Source organism: Vigna unguiculata, chromosome 4 (genome assembly GCF_037176805.1).
Source record: "Vigna unguiculata cultivar grain cowpea cultivar isolate G323 ecotype 2 chromosome 4, ASM3717680v1, whole genome shotgun sequence".
Classification (NCBI taxonomy): domain Eukaryota; kingdom Viridiplantae; phylum Streptophyta; class Magnoliopsida; order Fabales; family Fabaceae; genus Vigna; species Vigna unguiculata.
Window position 1 is genome coordinate 40,815,252 of NC_140795.1, and position 15,031 is coordinate 40,830,282.

Below are 15,031 nucleotides of genomic sequence, written 5' to 3' on the forward strand. Positions count from 1 at the left end.
TCCTTTCCACTTCGAGTGAAGATGGCCTTACATTGCTCTTTGGGGTTGGCTTCGGTGTTGGCGGAAAAAGAACTTCCTCGTTGATCAGCCAATTGCTTGGCTAATTGCCCCACTTGCACTTCCAAGTTTTTTATTGATGCATCCGTGTTCTTTTGATTTTGAATTGACATTTGCAAGAAATGTTGCATCATGTCCTCAAGCTTTGAGGTTCTGTCAGTTAAAGAGGGATGTTGGTAAATTTGTTGATGTGGGGTCCTATTGGAAGGTCCTGCTTGGCCCATGTTTTGGTGAGGTTTCCATCCTTGATTATAGTTCCCTGATCGGCCTTGATTGCCCATATAACTAACTTCCTCTTGAGATGTGCTTGGCATAGCACATTGCCTATTGGTATGGTTTCCTCCACATAACTCACAACTTTGCACTTGTTGGAGTTGAGCTATAGAGGCATTTTGAAGCTCTTGAGGAAGTTGTGACAATTTCTTCATCAGGGTCTCCAGTTGCTGAGTCATAATCTTGTTTTGAGCCAATAGAGCATCTTAAGATTGAAGCTCTAGAATACCCTTCTTTTGAGAATGGGCTCTCTCAGTATAGGCTTCATTATCATTAGCTGCCATATTCTCTATTAACTCATAAGCTTCCTCTGGCGTCTTCCACTTGATACTCCCACCGGCAGAGGCATCCAACATAAGCTTTGACTGGGATTTAAGTCCTGCCAAGAAAAGAGTGAGCTGTGTAGGTTGATCAAACCCATGAATGGGAGTCTTCCTCAACAGTCCCTTGAATTTATCCCATGCTTGGCCCAATGACTCATCCATATCTTGTTGAAATGCCGAGATTTCCTGCTTTCCCTTGTTAACCTTGGACTGGGGAAAATATTTGCTCAAGAACTTTGCAACCACATCATCCCAGTTAGTGAGGCTATTTTCAGGAAAGGAATTCAACCAGGCTTTTGCAGGTCCTGCTAGTGAGAACGGGAAGAGACTCAGGCGTATGGCTTCATCAGGAACTTGATGGATCTTCACAGTATTGCATATCTCCAAGAATGTGGCCAGATGAGTGTAGGGATTCTCATGAGACAGGCCATTGAACTGATTACTCTGCACCAGATGAATAAGAGCTGGCTTCATCTCCATGTTGGTGGCATTGACAGTTGACCTAGCAATATTGTTGAAGTTAACATGGCCTGTGAACGCTGCATAATCTTCCAAAGTGCGTCTTTCACGACCTCTACCATCACCATGAGGATTGTCTGCCATTTCTTCTTCTGGCAAAGGATCAGGATTCTGAGAAGTAGATGAAAGAGTGTCTGAAGCAGAAGAGTGATGGACAACTTGTTGTGCTTGAGCTCGTCTTCTCCTTGTGGCACTATTGTTTCTACGGGCAGTTTTCTCTATCTCGGGATCAACAAGGAGTGGTTCTGAAGATGCAGTCCTCCTTGTACGGATCCTACCCTGCATAAACTATAGAGCAACAACAAAAGCCAGCTCGAACTACAAGTTAGCCCAAAATTAATGTGTGTTAAAAAAAAGTAAACAAAAATAGTAAATATGCACAAAAGAATTTAAGTCTAAATAAGTCAGAAATCACACAAAAGTCTAGTATTAGACACGGGTCCCCGGCAACGGCGCCAAAAACTTGTTAAGACTTTGGCAAGTGTACCAAGTCGCGCAAGTAGTAATCGGTAAGACCGGGATATCGTTTCCCAAGAGACTCGTGTATACTAAATAGTTGTGTAATTAGTGACTAATTTAAACTAATGAATAAATTCATGATTTGGGTTTTTATATGCAAGAAAGTAAATATTTCATAAACAATTAAAATTGAACTTGGATATTTGAAGACTCTAGAAAATGGTAAAGGCTAGAAATGCAATGGATTGATATTGTTGGAGTTAGACTTCACCTACTTCACTCTCATGTATATTAAGCAATAAAACTCTTCTCCATTAATTACTAATGTCAACCCACAAGTTTACTCAAACTCTAATTCCTTAGTTGAATGAGCCTAGGTTTCCTTATTTAGAGTCAATTCCTTGAATCCCTAAATAAACAAACCCGCTTTACAAATTAGGGTTTAAGACAACTAATGGGTCAAGTTCCATTCCTAGATACAAGTTCCATTAGGTATCTTGTTCCAATTCAAGGTTTGAAGAGATATTTTCCAATACCTAATGACCCAAATATCATGCAACGAATGGGTAAAACAAAGCAAGCTTTAAATGCATAAACAAAGATACTAGAAATCAATGGAAGAAGCATATATATATTCAACCCATTAGAAAATACATAAGAGTTCAGTGGCTACATCTAACCCCAACAAAAATGGGTTTAGCTCTCCATTGTCATGGAGAGCTCAAGCTTACAAAATGGAAATGGAAGAGGAAGGAGACACAAAGAGGAAGATGGAGCTGTTCCCACAAGCCCTAGCAGACCTCCAAGCGCTCCAAGACGTGTTGTTCGAGCTCCAAAATGTCCAAGATACTTTTCCCCTCGCGAAAACAGAAGAAAAGGAGCCAACTTGCCACATCAGCGAACAATGGCGCCTGGCGGCAGGGTCTCACCGCCAGGCGGTATCGGGCAAACAGGGGGCAAAACTGGCAGCTACCGCCCGGCGGTGTCCAGTTACCGCCAGGCGGTTCGTAACAGGGGCGCCTGGCTGGCGCTTGACTGGCGGTCTGTTCCGCCTGGCGCTTGCTTCGTGTCGCCAGGCGCTTCCTGTTGACATTTTTCTTCTTCTCCTTACTATTTCGGGTCACTCATTAATCTGGATTTTTGGACAAAGCTTCCCATCTACAAAAAGGACGCAAAAAATGGGGATTAGTGGTATATGTAGATAAATGTAACCCAAAATGTATTTATTTACAAAAGTAAGGTAAAATTGAGGATTAAGTAGGTTAAAAGCTTTGGAAGAGATGATTTTGCTAATGAAATATAGCTTGGATAATGGTAAAAATTAACATTATCAACCAGTCCTCGGATTCAAAAAAAAAATGGAATATATATTTTTTAATAGAAAACTCTAATTAAATTACATGCATTCCGATTGTTAGGAGTAGTATGTCTTATTTGATCCTAACTTAACAAATTCAGTAATCACTCTTTACTATAACACTTAATGCTTTAACTATAGTGTGTAACTTAGAGAGAGGAAAAAAGAAAAAATAGTTTACATGATTGAACTGTGTTTAATTTTGTTTAATAATAATGATGAAATAGTTGTGTATCAAATTATGTAAAATTTTTTATTAGATGATTTTTTTTTTTTACGTCAAAAGAAGAATAACGATTTTTTTTTAAATATGATTTTTTTCGAACAGTTAAATTTTATTTTGTTGCTAAAAATATTAATTTATTATCATATTAAATGATTTAGTAAAAATAATATATATTTTTTTAGACAAATTTTTCATTTTAATTCAAAAAGGTTAAATTCTCTTATTTTGGTGAGAATATTTGATCGTAGGATGAATATCATATATTGATAGTTTTTTTTTTTGTACATATTTATTCTTATTTTACAACATTTGTGAATAATATATTAATCTTATATATATATATATATATATATATATATATATATATATATATATATATATATATATATATATACTACTAAAAAAATTTATATTTCCTGTAAATTTTGTTTTGAAAATTTTTTCGTAGGAAATACTTACAAATTTTGTCGAGAAAAAGAATTTGCAAGAAATTACTACTAATTTTCTTGCAAAATATGTTGTGTAAAACACTTTTCGCAACAAATTTTGTAGAAAATACTTGCAAATTTTATAATTTTGTAGGAAATGATTACCCACGAAGAAATTACCTATCAATTAAAATTCTTTGAAAAAATGACAAAAAAAAGTTTTTTCTTGCAAATTTTTTTAATAAATTTACAAAAAAAATTCATGTAATATGAGGATATCTAGTATATATATATATATATATATGTGTGTGTGTGTGTGTGTGTGTGTGTGTGTGTGTGTGTGTGTGTGTGTGTGTGTGTGTGTTTATTATGAATAATTAATGTGATTTAAAAATAATTAAATTTAAATAAACAGTCATTTAAAAAGATAAAATTATAAAATAACTATTTAAATTTAAAAATGATTAATTTAAATTTATAGTAATTTAAAGAGCACAAATAATAAGAAAATTATTTCAATTTAGAAGGACATTTACTAAACAGTGAAATTGAACAAAAATTGTGAACATTTATATAACTATATAAATATATTTGTTTCTTCACTTAGTATTTATTTCTTTTTGCATGCATATGTTGTGCGGTCAGTACAAACATAATTTTGAGCAGACATTAGGAAAACACAACAAAGATCATGGTCACGATATAACATATTGATCTTTTTGTCAATAATTTAAACGTATTTTTTATAGTATGACTATTGTTATTATTATTATTAGGGTTAAATATGTTTTTGTCCCTTAATTTTCAGTGAAATTTGAAATTAGTTCATATTCGAAACTTTGAACCAATTTAGTCCTTCATCTTTAAAAATGCATGGATTTAGTCTTTCTAACCAAATATTATTATCAAGCGCGTTTAAAACGTCAAATAATCTTAACAAAATTTGGTTAACAAGACTAAATCCATGCATTTCGAAGAAATAAAAGACTAAATTGATCCAAAATTTCAAATGAAGACTAATTCCATATTTCACTAAAAGTCAAGGGACAAAAACATATTTAACTCTTATTATTATAAAAGATAATTGTTAGGTAGACTTAAATGTGGGTAGTTGGAAGTTGCTATATTAATTGTCTAGGAGATTGTAAAAGGTTGAGAGTGGGTCTAGCTATGATTAAGCATGCAATAGAGTTCATTAATTGTGAGTTAGGTAGTAGTTATATATAATGAATGTAGTTGAAGGGTCATGTCCAAAGGCCTATAAAAGGACCATGTAGTGCTTCATTTCAATACACAACAAATCTAAATACAAAGAGTGTTTATCTAGAGAGACTTGTTTGTCAACAATTTGGTATCAGAACTTGAGAGCCTGAGTGTTTGAGTGAGTTAGAGAGTTTGATCGAGATGGCTAGCTTAGCTAACAGCATGCCCTTGCCGAAGTTATCAAAAGGCGTCAGCTATGATAATTGGAGCCTGCAAATGAAGGTTGTCCTTGGTTCCCAAGAACTATGGGAGGTGGTCGAAAATGGGCACCAAGAACTAGAGGACGTTGGAGAAATGACGATAGCTCAGCTTGCTACGTTAAAAGAAACACGAGCAAAGGACAAAACGGCTCTGTACATGTTGTACCGAGCTGTTGATGAGTCTGGCTTTGAGAAGATAGCAAATGCTATGTCTTCAAAAGAAGCGTGGGATATTCTAGAGAAGGCATACAAAGGGGATAACCGTGTGAAGCAAGTTCGGCTTCAAACTCTCAAAGGCGAGCTTGAAAGGATGAGGATGAAAAAAGATGAAGGGGTTGCCGAGTACGTCTCCCGAGTTGAGACCGTAGTGAATTAGCTCGGTAGAAATGGAGAGACACTGCCCGCTTGTCGAGTGGTGGAGAAAATCTTGAGGTCGTTAACCGATGACTTCGAGAATATAATTTGTGCAATAGAGGAATCCAAGGACTTGACAGTGCTCTCGGTGGAAGAGCTTGTCGGGTCGCTTGAAGCGCATGAGTAGTGAAGAAGGAAGAAGAAGGAGGAGTCCCTTGATCAAGCACTCAAGCAAAGGCAACCATTAGGGAGACGAAGGTTCCTTATACTTAGAACACTCGAGGCCGAGGTGGAAGAGGCAGAGAAGGATATGGAAGAGGTCAAGAATAGGTCGGCCAACAAAACTGGCATGGTCGAGGACAAGGTGGAGGTCGTGGTGGTAGAGGCCGAGGAGGTCAGACGAACAACTCAGGAGTTGAGTGCTTCAAATGTGGTAAGTACGGTCATTTTGCCAAAGATTGTTACTCAGGAATTAAATGTTACAATTGTGGGAAGGTTGGGCATTTCGCGAAGGACTGCCGATCTGAAAGCAAGAAGGAAATAAACTTCCTTTCTGAGGATGCTGAGGAAGAAGGAATATTGATGATGTCCAGGAGATCAGGTGCCGAGCTAAGTCTGAGTTGTTCTGACAACTCAGTTTGGTACCTTGATACAGGAGCAAGTAACCACATGTGCGGGAACGAGAATCTTTTTAAGGAGCTCACCAAAGTTGACGCTGAACACGTATCATTTGGAGATGCATCAAAGGTGGCAGTAAAAGGCCGGGGTACAATCTGGTACCTGCAAAAGAACAACCGAGTTGGAGATATCAGAGATGTGTACTATGTACCCGATCTCAAGAGCAACATATTGAGCATGGGCCAGCTGATGAAGAAAGGATACTAGGTTCTGATGAAAGATCGAGTATTATACTTGAAAGACAAGTCAGATCGATTGATTGCCCGAGTAGAGATGAAGAAGAACAGGATGTACAAGCTGGATTTGAAAATAGTCCAAGAGAGGTGCTTGAAACTTGACGTGAAGGATGAAGCTATGAAGTGGCACTTCCAGTTTGGCCACTTGCATTTTGGTGGGTTGGCCGAGTTGGTGAAAAAGGAGATGGTGCAAGGACTCCCGACTGTGGATTTTGAAAAGAAATTTTGTTAAGAGTGCGTGCTCGGGAAGCATCTGAGGACCTCATTTCTGAGGACTACCGAGTACCGGCCAAAGGAACAACTCAGATTAATTCACACAGACATTTGTTGACCAATTACCCCTTAATCTTTCAGTGGGAAAAGGTATTTCATTTCTTTCATAGATGATTTTTCGAGAAAAACATGGGTGTATTTTTTGAAGGAGAAACCTAAGGTGTTCTAAGTGTTTAAAAGGTTCAAAGTAATGGTTGAAAAGGAGACCGATATGCCTATCAAATCTGTTAGGTCTGACGAGGAGGCGAGTTCATCTCATCTGAGCTCATGAAGTATTGTGAGGAGCAAGGAATAAGGAGATTTCTGACAGCACTATATTCACCCCAATAGAATGGAGTAGCTGAGAGGAAAAATCGAACCATACTTGACCTGGTTCGTACAATGTTGAAAAGCAAGAACGTGCCTAAGGAGTTCTGGGCGAAAGCAGTGCAATATGCCATCATGTGCAAAATAGATGTCCACATGCTAAGCTGAACGAGAAGACACCGCAAGAAGTCTGAAGTGGAAGAAAGCCGAGTGTGTCTCACCTCAAAGTGTTTGGCAACATTGCTTATGGTGATGTTCCAACTCAACAAAGGACCAAACTTGAAGATCAGAGCAAGGCATATAGGTTATTCAACCCAATAACAAAGAAAGTGATTATGAGTCGAGATGTTCAAGTTGATGAAGAGAGCGAGTGGAAGTGGAACAACTCGGAGAAGGAGTCTAGAAACTTGGAAATAGATACACCACAAACTGTGAGAAATCAAGAGATTTCTGATGAAGAAGATGAACCTTTACAACCTAGAGCGCGAAGCTTGCAAGACATATACAACTCGACTGATGAAGTACATGTTGTATGTTTCTTGGCAGATTTAGAAGACTTGAGCTTTGAAGAGGCTGTGCAGGAGGAAAAGTGGAAAAAGGCGATGAATGAGGAGATCAGAGCAATTGAACGCAACAACATGTGTGAGCTAACCGATCTGCCTAAAGGAGCTCGGCCTACTAGCATAAAGTGGGTGTACAAGAAGAAAACAAACGTTGAAGGAGAAATTGAGCGATATAAAGCTCGACTCGTAGTGAAGGGGTACAAGCAGAAGGAAAGAATAGACTATGACGAGGATGGAAACAATCAGGTTGTTGATTTCCTTAGCAGCTCAACACAGATGGACAATCTTGCAGATGGATGTGAAGTCAGCATTTCTAAATGGAGTCTTGGAGGAGGAAGTATATGTTGAACAACCACTCGGATACTTGTAAAGAGGCGAAAAGAAGAAAATGTTGAGATTGAAGAAGGCACTGTATGGCTTGAAGCAAGCTCCACGAGCATGTAATGAAAGAATTGACACCTACTTCAAGAAGAATGGGTATGAGTAGTGCACGTATGAACATGCTCTTTACATAAAGAAGAAAGGAAAAGATGTGATGTTCATTGCCCTCTATGTTGATGACCTTATCTTCACGAGGAATAATGTTGAGCTGATTGAAGCATTTAAAGAAGTGATGAAGAAGGAGTTCAAGATGACCAACTTAGGTCTTATGAAGTATTTCCTTGGTTTGGAAGTCATTCAAGGGAGGGACGATATCTTTGTGTCGCAGGAAAGGTATGTTGAGGAGGTCTTAAAGAAGTTCAAGATGACGAGTTGCAACCTGGTTTCCACCCTTATGGAACCGAGCACAAAACTTTCTAAGTATGCAGATGGAGACCGAGTTGATGTGAGCAAATACTGAAGTCTGATTGGAAGTCTGAGGTATCTTACAAATACCATACCAGATTTAATGTTGAGTGTTGGAATAGCAAGTCGGTATATGGAGGAACCAAGGTATATTCAATGGAAGGCCCTAAAGAGAATTTTAAGGTTTGTGAGAGGAACTGTGTCACTTGGTCTGATGTATACTAGGACAGATGATTACCGACTAGTCGGCTACTCAGACAGTGATTGGTGTGGAGATGTTGATAACCGAAAAAGCACGTCTGGATATGTATTCTTCATGGGGAGCATGGCGTTCACCTGGCTTTCAAAGAAACACCCCATTGTAACACTGTCAACATGTGAAGCAGAGTACGTTGCAGCATCCTGGAGTGTTTACCATGTAGTTTGGCTTAGAAACCTTCTAAGCAAGCTGGAATTGAAGCAAGAAAAGGGGACTATGATCCGAGTTGATAACATGTCGATCATTGAATTGGCAAAGAACCCGGTCAATCATGAGAGAAGCAAACACATTGATGTTTGATTTCACTTCATCAGAGAACAAGTGAAAGAAGGAAATGTAGAGTTGGAGCACGTTGAAAGTCGAGCACAAGCTACAGATATGTTTACAAAACCGCTGCCATCCTCTCTATTCGAGAACAATAAGATGATACTCGCAATGAAGGACAAGAAGAGCATTTAAGTTTACAGGAGGATTTTGTTAGGTAAACTTAAATGTGAGTAGTTGGAAGTTGCTATATTAATTGTCTAGAAGATTGCAAAATGTTGAGAATGGGTCTAGCTATGATTAAGCATGCAATAGAGTTCATTAATTGTGAGTTAGATAGTAGTTATATTTAATGAATGTAGTTGAAGGGTCATGTTCAAAGGCCTATAAAAGGACCATGGAGTGCTTTATTTCAATACACAATAAATATGAATACAAAGAGTGTCTATCAAAAAGACTTATTTGTCAACAATAATTTGAGGAGGAACATTATAAGAAATTGCTGATTTTCTTTCTTAACGAGAAAATTACGTTATTTTCCAATAAAAACTAGTTATGGGAAATAGAGATATCATTTATCTTACATGAGTACGTCTTGTTGGTAATGATTAGTATAATTTATTGAAACAGTTACAGTTTAATTATATGTAGAATTCAGATACTTAATTGCATTCATGTACAATTTGACACATTCCGTCTTTATTTATGATGTAATAAACGACATCAATGGTTATACAAAAATTGCAGGTTATTGCAGTTGTGCTACACGCGCATCCGATTGATCTCGGGTGAAGGAAATCATGATTGGTATCTATACAAGTGCAAAATATGTATTCAGTGTTATAGTTTGAATGTTTTTAGTAAGTAATTTATGTCAAAATGTTGTTTCTAGACTCTGATTTCACTGAGTTGTTTTGCATAATACATTTCTAACGTCGTTCCCTTTTAATTTTATATTTTATTTTCAACACCACTTTTCTAATAACTCTAAACCTAACATGATTGAACACACCGTTTATTTATTTATTTCTAGTTAAGGGTCTTGTGTCGCCGCGAATGATAATAAATAAATACAGTTAATATTAATCGTAGTATGTCAATTCATAAATTTAATAAATTTATTTAAATATTATTCTGTTTATTTGATGTGTGTAATATATAACTTGAATCAAAACAATAGAACGATATACAATTCAACATCCATTTTTTCTGTCAAATTATCTCCTGAAAGTTTATTAATTAGCAACTTGCACGTTTGAAGAAGAGTTTAATTGGCCCGGAATTAACATACGAATCAGTTAATTTCACAATTATATTGCTATTAAAAAATGGTTGTACATTCTATTTTTGTTTTTTATTTTTTTGAAGAATGACAAGAATATGTAAGAATCAATTCCAAGAGGCGTGTCCGTAGTCGTATGCGTGTGACATGATGTGTACATGGTCATGATTGCTGCAAACGGCAAGACATTGAATGCAACAATGAATTTGTTCAATTCATGTACACATGTTTCATATTCTCGGTAAATATTCAACGTTACAATCATAATAACTATTTTTCTTCATCTCTTGTTTCTATTGTACTGAAACTGTTTCAAAGCCTCCTTCACGTTTCCTGGCATTATTTTATTAATAATAATAGTATGAAACATTTGACGTTAGTTATGAAACATGTTAGTCTATTTGTCATAAGTTATTGGTGTGAAAACTCCTTTTCTGTTTGATCGCACGGAGCCCAACAAAAATTCTACACATGAATATGATGATGGTATTTTGAGTGCATGTAATTAAAAGTAGTGGGTGCATCAAAAAGCATATTTGGTGGAAAAATGACACCACCCCAAGAACTATACTCTACCAGAACGCTTATATATATTCAATCGTTTTGGTTTTGCCATTCACACTTCACGATTAAGAGTAGGCTGATCAAATTCAAGATCCTTATTTCACTCTTACGTATTTCATATCACCAAATGACTACTTGTTTTCCTAGACTCTGTTATGCACTTCTCCTGCTCTTGCTGCATGCTGCAGAATCCATTCTCGGATTGAACAATAGCACAGAAATAAAGTGCATTGAGAGGGAGAGACAGGCACTCCTCCACTTCAAACATGGCCTCATAGATGCCTATGACATGCTGTCTACATGGAGGGATGATGAGAAGAGTCGAGATTGTTGCAAATGGAAAGGCATTCAATGCGACCATCAAACAGGTCATGTAAGCTTCCTTCGTCTCCGTGGTCACGATACACAGATTCTGAGAGGTGCAATCAATATCAGTTCATTGTTTCCCTTGCAAAATATTCAACATTTGGATCTCAGCTACAATCTTTTTGAATGGAAGGAGATCCCACAACTCATGGGCTCACTAACCAACTTAAGATATCTCAATCTCTCCTATTCTAATTTTGGTGGCAGCATTCCTGTCCAACTTGGAAGCCTTACACACTTAAGGTATCTCGATCTCAGTTGCAATAATTTGGATGGGAAACTCCCTTGTCAACTTGGAAATCTGTCACAGTTGAGGTATCTTGATCTTAGTCAAAATTCCTTTTCTGGAGCACTCCCCTTCCGGGTTGGGAATCTTCCTTTCTTGCACACTCTTAGACTTGGTGGTTATTTTGATGTCAAACCTAAGGATGCAAAGTGGTTGTCTAATCTCAGTTCCCTAACACATCTTGCCCTCAATGGTTTACATAACCCTGACGCGTTGCAATTGATGATTCATAGTCCAATGCTGAGAGAGTTGAGGCTAGTTGATTGTTCTCTTTCATATACCCATATCCATTCTCTATTTTATTCACCATCCAACTTTTCCAATTCTCTTACCATCCTCGATCTTTCTTATAATATGTTGACATCCTCAATATTTCAGTTATTGTCAAACTTTAGCCTTAATCTTCAAGAGCTTTTTATCTTGCTTCTAATAACATTGTTTTGTCATCTCATTTCTACACATGTTTTCCTTCTCTTGTCACCCTTGACCTTTCTTATAGCAGTATGACATCGTTTGTCTTTCAAGGTAGTTTCAACTTCAGTTCAAAACTTCAAAATCTTTATTTAAAAGGTTGTGGACTTAGGGATGATAGTTTTCTCATATCAGCTACTACAATTGCGAATTCTTCATCTTCTCTTGCCTTGCTTGATCTCTCCTCAAATCTGTTGAAATCATCATCCATATTTTACTGGATCTTCAACTCCACTACCAATCTTCGTACACTTCAACTTCATGATAACATGTTGGAAGGTCCCATTCCAGATGGATTTGGGAAAGTGATGAACTCTCTTGAAGTTCTTGACCTCCATGGTAACAAACTGCAAGGTGAGATTCCATCTTTCTTTGGGAACATCTGCACATTGGAGAGTTTAATCCTCTCCAAGAACAAGCTGAGCGGAAAATTTTCTAGCTTCTTTCAGAATTCATCATGGTGCAACAAGCACGTGTTTCAGATTTTGGATTTATCCTCTAACAACATTACAGGAACATTACCTAAAAGCATTGGATTGCTATCTGAGTTGGAGTACTTGTTATTGGATGGAAATTGCTTGGAGGGTGACGTCACTGAATCCCATCTTTCCAGTTTTTCCAAATTAAGGTACTTATCTTTGTCAAATAACTCATTGTCTTTAAAATTTGTCCCTACTTGGGTTCCACCTTTCCAGTTACAAAATTTGGGACTAAGATCTTGCAAGTTGGGTCCTAGTTTTCCTAGTTGGCTCCATACTCAAAGTTCGTTAAGTGACCTCGATATTTCCGACAATGGGCTTAATTACGTACCGGATTGGGTTTGGGACAACTTGCAAAATATGAGAACATTGAATATGTCTCACAACAATCTCAGTGGTCCGATTCCTAATATATCATTGAAGCTTCACTATGCACCATCGGTAATTCTAAATTCAAATCAGTTTGAAGGCAAAATTCCATCGTTTTTACTACAAGCTTCAAAATTGAGGCTTTCTAACAATAAATTCTCATATCTGTTTTCATTCATATGTAACCAAGGCAACTCCAAAATGTGGATTTTAGATTTGTCAAACAATCAACTGAAGGGACAGCTCCCTGACTGTTGGACATCTGTTGATCGGTTAGGGTATCTTGATTTAAGCAACAATAAATTGTCAGGGAGGATTCCTTTGTCTATGGGCAGCCTTGTTGAATTGAAAGTCTTGGTTTTACGAAACAATAACCTGACAGGTGAATTAGCTTCGACCTTGAAGAATTGCAGCAATTTAATGATGTTGGATGTGGGTAATAATATGTTGTCCGGCCCCATACCATCATGGATCGGAGAAAGCATGCAACAGTTGATAATCTTGAACATGCGAGAGAATCACTTTTCTGGAAATCTTCCTATTCAACTCTGTTATTTGAACTATATTCAATTATTGGATCTTTCGAATAATATGTTATCAAAAGGAATTCCATCATGCTTAAAGGAATTGACTGCCATGTCTAAAAAGGACATGCACAGACGTGGCACTCTAAATCCTGTGTATTTCACAAATATCAATTATATTATAATTTTAGGCTATTTTTTGGAGGAAGAGTATCCCTTTAACATAAGCTTGATATGGAAAGGTGTGGAACAGAGGTTCAAGAATCCAGAGTTAATTAAGGGCATTGATCTTTCAAGTAATAAGTTAACGGGTGAAATACCAAAAGAGATTGGATATTTGGCTGGGTTAGTTTCTTTGAACTTATCAAGAAATAATCTGAGTGGAAAAATTCCTTCAGAGATAGGAAATTTAAGTTCACTGGAATCCCTTGACTTATCAAGAAATCAAATCAGTGGAGGAATTCCTCTTCCTCTATCTGAAATTGACTATCTAGGCAAATTAGACTTGTCACACAATTTTCTTTCTGGAAGAATCCCATCAGGAAGACATTTTGAAACCTTCGATGCATCTAGTTTTGAAGGAAATATGTACCTTTGTGGTGAGCAACTTAACAAAAGTTGTTATGGAGACGGAGATCAAACAACAGGAAAACTTTCGGAAGGGGAAGCAATAAATGATGATGAAGATAGTGTTTTCTATGAGGCATTGTACATGAGCATGGGGATTGGATACTTCACTGGATTTTGGGGCTTATTAGGACCAATACTACTTTGGAGTTCTTGGAAAAATGCTTATCTGGACTTCTTAAACAGATTGACAATCGGTATGTATGAACAATGTGGCAAGTGTAGGTGACCTGATTACAGGAAAAAGGTATGTTAGTCAAATATATCAATATTTGCTTCACAAATAAAGAAATCAGAATACATATTTTGATCAAAAAACTGTAATTAAATATAATCTAAGTATTAGGAGAAGTAATTTATTTGTTCATCCTAGTTTAACAATTTTAGTAATCACCCTTACTATAAATAATACTTATTGTTTTAACGCAAGTGTATTACAGAAGGGAAAAAAGAAACAATAGATTTCATGAATGAATATTATGTTTCATAATTCAATGATGAAATATTTATTTTGTATCTGATCATGTAACATATTTTCTCAGATGATATTTTTACTTTAAAAGAAGAATGTTGAATTTTCGTAACTATGATTTTTTAAAATGCGTTTGGTATAAAATATTGTTAAATATTTAATTTATTATCATATTAAATGATTTAGTTAAAATAATATATTCTAATTTGACAAAGTCAAATATAATTCCGTCGTTATTTATGTTGTAATAAACCAATTGACGGTTATACAAAATTTGTAGGCTATTGCAGTTGTACTAGGCACTTCTGATTGATCTCGGAAGAAGGAAAGCACCGTTGATAGCCATGTGTGTGAAGTTTATACCATCACTTGATTGATGAATAGGTACATCTCCTTTTTGTTTTTTGCAGTTGTGATAAAAAGTTACAAATATTCTGAAAAGAATTGTAAATAAATTTAGGGTTAAATATATTTTTGTTCCTCGAGTTTTAGTAAAATTTAAAATTAGTCTCTATTCGAATCTTTTGACTAACGTAGTCTTTCATATACAGAGATATGTGAATTTAATTCTTTTAATCAATTACAAAAAGTATAGTTATGTATATAATATATATTATTGTTGTATTATATATCTTTTTCTAACTCTTTTAACGGGTTAGAAAATTATTTGTACAATCACATCAAATTTAGAATTTGAAACAATTGCATAAACTTTTAAATTGCAAGTCTTCAAAAATATAAAGACAATTAAACTTCTATTTTTCGAT

At 36.2% G+C, this 15,031-nt stretch overlaps 1 protein-coding gene across 1 annotated transcript in view; it reads left to right on the forward strand.

The window, feature by feature from the left end:
• Positions 1 to 10,600: 10,600 nt before the first annotated feature.
• LOC114180280 (receptor-like protein EIX2) overlaps positions 10,601 to 15,031 on the forward strand; it is a 54,977-nt gene continuing 50,546 nt past the window's right edge. The window contains exons 1-2 of the mRNA XM_085672152.1: positions 10,601 to 11,705; positions 11,852 to 14,039. Of these exons, the coding sequence (XP_085528278.1) occupies positions 10,654 to 11,705; positions 11,852 to 14,021 (3,222 nt within the window). The 5' untranslated portion in view covers positions 10,601 to 10,653 and the 3' untranslated portion in view covers positions 14,022 to 14,039. The remainder of the gene's footprint in view (positions 11,706 to 11,851; positions 14,040 to 15,031) is intronic.